Source organism: Pocillopora damicornis, chromosome 6, assembly GCF_964200805.1.
Source record: "Pocillopora damicornis chromosome 6, jaPocDami1.2, whole genome shotgun sequence".
Classification (NCBI taxonomy): domain Eukaryota; kingdom Metazoa; phylum Cnidaria; class Anthozoa; order Scleractinia; family Pocilloporidae; genus Pocillopora; species Pocillopora damicornis.
Window position 1 is genome coordinate 9,417,983 of NC_142675.1, and position 7,018 is coordinate 9,425,000.

At 36.5% G+C, this 7,018-nt stretch overlaps 1 protein-coding gene across 4 annotated transcripts in view; it reads right to left on the minus strand.

The window, feature by feature from the left end:
* Positions 1–1,013: 1,013 nt before the first annotated feature.
* Positions 1,014–7,018, minus strand: part of LOC113677299 (uncharacterized) — an 18,742-nt gene continuing 12,737 nt past the window's right edge. The window contains exons 7-9 of one of the 4 annotated variants that reach the window (XM_027194093.2): positions 6,716–6,782; positions 4,634–5,019; positions 1,014–4,327 (exon numbers count right to left, since the gene is read on the minus strand). In XM_027194093.2, coding sequence (XP_027049894.2) covers positions 4,640–5,019; positions 6,716–6,782 — 447 coding nt within the window. In that variant the 3' untranslated portion in view covers positions 1,014–4,327; positions 4,634–4,639. Of the gene's footprint in view, positions 5,818–6,715; positions 6,783–7,018 lie in introns of all 4 variants that reach the window. The other 3 variants (XR_016187849.1, XM_027194092.2, XM_027194094.2) reach the window with 3 other exon arrangements.

A 7,018-nucleotide genomic window follows, 5' to 3' on the forward strand; every position in this document is an offset into this window, starting at 1 on the left:
GCTTAATTTTTGTTCCTTTCTTTTTTCTTTTTTTAATAAAACCGCATTACGTCAGGCTACTCAATTTGATTTATTTACTACCTTACACAGAATAGATGATAAGTAGCATAGCCAATAAGATTAACCAGGATTGTGGGAAGCTTCTGTTGGTTAACCCAACTCAAAATTATTGGATTGTTATTAGAGGTAAAAAAAGAAAACAAAAACAAACAAAAAAAAGACAAACAAAGAAATCTGTAGGATTCCCCACCAGAGGCCACGCCCTCCGTTGAGATTGTGCCAAGGTGTCACTTAATGTCGAATAAGTAACAGTTATCGTCTGTAGATGAAAGAATCGAAATATTTCCATCTACGCTAGCGTTTTCGTATTGCTCCTAAATTTTGTTATATTCTGTCTATCGTCGACACAAAATCACTTGAAAGCGAGTTTAAAAGCGACAGTACGTGATGTACGATCGGTCCCTTGCGGTTGTTCTCGGACATGTTTATCGTGCTGGCACAAATGCAACAATTCTGTGCTCGGGAAGTGACCTAAGGAAGGCGAAGTCACGTATTATCATAGGGTCTTTTATCTCCAAGAGGAAATCGAACCCCAGACCTTCTGAGTTAAGGTCTGATGCTCTGTAGCTAAGCTATCCAGAACTCCTAAGTTAACAAGGCCAAAGTTGACGGACGGCTCGCAATCATGCTCTGTGCTAATTACTAAAGCATCACAACACACGTAGGTCTGGCTTCCATTTCACAAGGAGGACTCACATAGTCCTCAAAACAAATGCACACTTATGCAAGGGGGGGGGGTGGGGGGTTGTTTTTGTTTCTACGTGAAGCCTGAACAAACAGCACTTAAATATGTAGCCTCTTCTCGTCCCAATGCCTTTAAACCACAACAAAACTAAAGAGATTAGAGACACCAGTGTCTCCTAGCCACAGTATTTATACGATTGGAAAGGGGAGGTTTGCATGTTCATCTAGGCTGGGGAATATTTCCAGCAAGTGAAGAACCATGTCCTCAATAATAATAATACAACATTTTATTACCAGCTTTGTAATACAAGACTATCCGAGCCCAAGTATATTTCATTTTCGACTCATAAGGCAAACTAAAGCTGGCAGTTCTGCTTCGTACCAACTTCCAATCATCACGAAAGGAAGATGCGAGAAAGAGAATCACCACAGGCGTGAAAATAAACTATAAAGATAAATTGAAAAACGCGACGCGGAAAAAAAAAAAAAAAACTTATTTGTCTTTTCTCGTATGAATAAATTTTTCCGCAAAGATGTTGATTCATAAGGCAGATTTTTTAAAAATGAAGTTTAAAGTTAGGATTCCAGCCTGTGATGGCCTCTGATCTCGACATATAAAGTACAGAACAGATATATGAGGAGCTTTTAAGAATTAAAAGCACTTAGAGACTGTTCCCAAGAACCATACTCTGGTACTGCTTGAAGTAAAGCAGTCCACCTCTATCTAAACACAATAAAACATTTGTTGGCGACTTTCTTAACAACCTATCTTGGAAACACAAAGTCACTGTACAAAAATATGCATGCGCAACATTGAAAATACAAAAATATTGTACAAAAATCCCCACTCTAATGTAAATAATTTACAAAGGAATGCATATTAAAAAATGACTAGAAAAATTTGATTACATCCCAATGGGTCTAGTGAATCTTAACTGTCAAAATTTGTTTAAAAATAGTAAATTGCTAAGAACTGGGTTGATATGCATGGATGAACAACACCCAGAGAGGAAACTACTCAAGACTGATCTCAAGTATAGATTCTAAAATACTATTTCAGTATTCTGCATATTCGATAAAAGGATGAATTAAAATGAATTAAACCCCCTTGACGGATACAATATCAAGCTGGCTTCCTCCAGAATCTCCGATACGCTTCGATGGTAACAGTCTAACAACTCTCATTCGTTGTGATGATCCCCTCTCGTCAGACGTAAGAGTGAGGAGGGGGAGAGGGGAGGAAGGGGGGGGGGGGGGGAGAAGCCACTGGAAATCTGGAACTACATCTCAGTTTGTCTTTCATTTTTTAATAAAGGGGAACTACTATCTACACTATTAAAATATATTGAAGGTTTCCCCACTGAAACCTCATCTAGTTTTACCTTTTCTTGATTACTCTTGGAAATAATTCTACTCAAAATTCCATTTAAACAGTACGTCTAATAAACAGAAACACTGATTAGTACTTCAACAAGCTCTTGTTGTTACGAAGACTGTATGATGATATTAATACTGAGTTTAACCTAGATAAGTAACAAAAATAATTATTCTATGTAGAGGTTGTATATTTGCTATAGAGAACAGTAATGTTCTCAATTAATTAATTCTAGGCTTTAATTTAAAGATTTACGTTAAAAATACTAGTACTTTACGAATCAGAGATACTACAACATGAGATTAGGAAGAAGGTCATCCACTTTGTTCACAGAATGCAGCACTAATGCATTAAGTATACGGTAAAAATAAACAACCATAACAACAGAAAAAGAAGTCTCTTACAAAAAGCACGTAGAAAATGAGTAGCCCTAGTTAAACTTCACACTGAAGTGTGTCGGCTGGTCCTTTGTACTAAAAAAGTCTGATTAATACAAATTAGAATGTTCGCTTAGGCAAAAGAAGTCTATAAAAATAATTGGAATATCAAATTCATTGTCTGTTTGACTTTTTTTTTTTGATAACTTGCCACGAGGAATCTGTAGAACGCATCACTGTGTCGTTACCATTAAACTAGGATATGATTGTAAAAGGAAAAGTGAACACCTACTAAGAGGAAGAAAGATGGAAAAAAGCTTGGATCATTGAAATAATTAAGAGCATTTAAACCTAAAATGAAGGCCTGCCTCCTCTCAGAAGGAAGATGATGTGGCTACGTGTGATTGTCAAAAAAGATAACTTGAATGAATATCTATTTAAGAAAACTTTTAACACTGGAAGCATACGTCGTCAACTTAATCATTTCAGAATCAAGTGCAGGTTAACTAACAGCAGTAGTGAGTCAAAACTGTGGAATTACACAGCACCCTAAAAATGATTCTGCTAATTTTGATCTGCATGCAAAATAAGCTTAACCACAAACAGTGTATGCTGTAACCCACGCTGAGAAAGGAAGCTGTCCACTAAATACTGCATAATTCCAAGTTTAGGTGACAAACATAAAAATTCAACAATTTCGTGAAGTGAAAACACCGATGTTAAATGATCTAAACTCTATGATAAATGGCTACCGTGTACGGTGAATGTTAGCATGTTATTACGGTTAATAAATTAAGATTACTTGATAATCAACACATCTGCCCCTTGATAGAGGCAACAATTGTGTCACAAAAGTGGCAAAATTAATGCTGATCAACACTGCACCAAGTAAAGTTTCAATCTTTTTATCCTTGCCCAACAAACTTGACCAAATAACTGCAGAACCACAATCTACCCAATGATATAACTCATTGAAAATTGACCACATGGATTTTTTTTTCGTTTCTCTTTTTTGATGGGAACACATCTTCAGCATTATAATGTTGCGGCTTGTTCCACAGGTCTCTCTCTACAAGAAGCCTGCTGGGAAATACAGTGATCTTTGCTTTTCGTCAGCACAATTTTGTACGGTTTAAAGCTTTAATTCCTGGGATCTCACAATTAACTACCCTCTACCTTCAATACATTTCTCTAAGTTGTACATGTAGTTCATACATTGGTCTCAATTCAATATTTTAGGACACTGGTTTGCCAATTATGATCAGGCTACTCTCGGTAGATGTGAAAGCTGACAGTACTTAGCAAAAAACTTGACCAGGACAACCATAACCACAAAACCACTCAAACAATTACTAGAATTCTTGAAAAATTGCACTACACCACCCAATGTTCAATAACGGACAGTTAAAATTAGTTAGTTCATTTGAATGTTAAGTGCATTATTTTTTTCCAGTGCCTCCTCAGTAGTTAGAACCTAGACTGATTCTTAAGGAAAACCCTGAGAGTTGGACTTTTTTCCCTTTGGAGTTCACTTGTTTTTTTTAAAGGCAGATGTACGATAACACGAGCTACTGAAACTTTACTGATGCAGTGGATCGCATTTAAAATATACATAACAACTGTTACCAGTTAACCCAAGGTTATTCCTTCCAGTTTGGATATCTTACGGTTTTACTTGCAACCCAAAATGGTTGGTCATGTGCTTCTTGGTTAGTATTACAGTGCACGGTGCAAGTGAAAGTGCAGCACAACAAAGCCTATTATATGTCTATCTACCTGACCTTGGTCAATTCTTCCCCAAGTGTCAATCACGAAAGTTAAAGATTCAGTTCTGAAAAATAACAGAACAGTGTGTTACCTGGTACCTTCCTTTTGTAGTGTGTCATTTGCCACAAGCAAAAAAAAAGTGAACCGCTGATCTTTGATGCTAGAACTCCAAGCAGCTGTAGGACTACAGATGGTTATTTTTATTAATTCTAATCTTGGACAACTCTAACAAAAAGAATCGAGGGCATGATAAAATACATGTATTACTTCAGAGAGAAACTCATAAGCCTTGCAGTGAGTGTGGCAAGTGCATAATTACAAGAAAGATTAATACAACAAGTATCTATTAATAATCAATTTTTTTCCATACCAATTTTCATATCAGGAAGGCTCCAAAATAACTTGCTGACTCATACTTTGCTATCGCCTGGGTGTTATCTTCTGACACTCCAACCATGATGTGGTCGCCATTTTGCAACTCAAACACTCCACCTTGATAGCTGCTGTACAGGTAAACTTTTGACTTTTTGGCGCGACACCGTGATGTCACACTACGCATAATGACCTCTGCGTTGCCAGTTCTATTTAAATGTACATAATGAATCAGGTGTGGTCTGTCATCTTCTACTTGAAAGTACAATTGGCTGTACACATAGTATCTTCCAGACATAGAGATCACCAGTTCTCCATCTTGGTATTGCATTCCACCTATTTTGTGCGCATGACCTTGATCGTCTTCCCAGTTTCTTATAATTCCTGGAACAAACAAGTTTTATGAATTCTAGGGTACATGCAACGAACCTATAGCAAAATCAGTGACATGCAGTTTTGCTATAATCGGCACAGAGTTTCAACTTTTATCATCTTTACAACTAATTGTCGTTTTATAGACTTAAAGCAAACTTTTCAATACCTAATATATAGATAGCAATGGCTGTTACATTAAGTGTACAATACATAAAGCAAGCCAGTTTTATTTAAAAAAAAAACTAATACTGCTGCATCCTGTGAACTCTGCGAGACATTTCTTGGAATTTTCAATCAATCTGATTTAACGTGCCAGTTATCTGACACAGACAAACCTATAACTCTATAAATCAAATAATTTATCTTTCCAACTACTTTGTAGCAATTTAAGTCTATAATTTTACAAATTTTTCAAATACTTTTTATTCACCCATGGTATCTGTAAAGACTGTGTACATCACATATCTCAACCTCTGCTAACCAAAAATGCTCCAAAAAAGCTTGCTCCCTCAACCAGAAATGCTCTATTACTTTGGTCTCCCAGTTTCAGAGTAATGATATCACCAGCATTAAGAGGTGATAGAAAGCTGAGAGAAATGGTATTGAAAGCACCACTGCCAGAATTTACACCCTTAACCTTTTTTATATTGTTCACACAGACATAATAAGTCACGCTCTTATTAGAAGGAATTGTGTAATACAGCTGGCTATATATTAAATACACTCCTGATGTCGGGACAGTGAGTTCTCCATGTCGATATCGCATCCCCCCTCGCCACAGTGTAAGATTCCACCCGGTTAAGAAGCCTGTTAAAAAGAGAGCACAGAAACCAAAGTGTAAACACTTTGGCAAGGCCCCCTTGCACCAAACTGTTAGTGGATGGTAAAAGACTGCTTGAATTGTATCTAAGTGCATCAGCAGCTTAGTACAAAAACAAATCATATTTTGAACCATGTGCAGTCTAGATAGTTGACTGGAAATTTTGACAGGAAGGGTTTTCAATTTGCATGTATATCTTTTCTTCAGCCAGTTTGATCAGGAAATTGAAAAACACTTAAAGTTTCATATATTTCCAGACATAAGCCAAATCACAGCTCCACTTCCACAGGAAATGCAGCTCCTAACTAGGACAAATCAGACTAATAACATTTTTACCAGTTCTAGCCCAGTTTCCGTTTCAATGCATTGTTTGTTCAAATATGTAGAGTGATGAACTATTGCACACCAATCTTTACAATTAAGGTTATGGTAGATTCTTGTGAGTCAGGAAAATCCTGGACATTATAAAATTTCAATTTCTTGACTGTCGTAACTTTGTGAGCATTTGAAAAACTGGAAATTCTAGACATGCCAAAATTGCCTAAGATGGTTTGTGACTTATAGAAAAAATCAGGACAAATAATTTTTTCCAGACATGTTTCAGATTTGTGTGATGATTGGCTAACAGTCAGAACATATGAACAATCATAATTTTACCATTAGGGATGTTGGCTATAATTTTAGTTAGTTATCAATCTTGTAATGGCTTAGCTGCCACTGAGTCATAAACATAACTGGAGATAGACATCTTACAATCTCCTGAAATGTTGGGAAAATCCATCTGGGATGTTCAGGATCAAGTGAATATGTTAATAGTCTAGGATTTTCTTGGCTTGTCAAAACCAGCCGTTGTAAAAAATATACATACAGGAAAAGTTTATTTACCTGCTCTTGGAGAATTCTGGGTGTGTCTTGTGTAGCCTGTCAAGTGTGCTGATGGCCTCTGCGATGACTGTAGACAAAAAACATCAGTTTTCAGTCAACAGTACATGTACATTGTAACAAGCCAGATTAAAACGGCTTCAAAATTAATGATTAATTCAAGGGGTGTATTTAAAACAGATTCTTGGATGCAAGTAAGAGGGTTGTAATAGAGTGCCATTGTGGAAATGAAATTATCTCATCAACTCAGTTGAGCAGTAGATAAAATCTCTCAAAGCTAGCTATAAGCATGATGAGAGAGCTTGC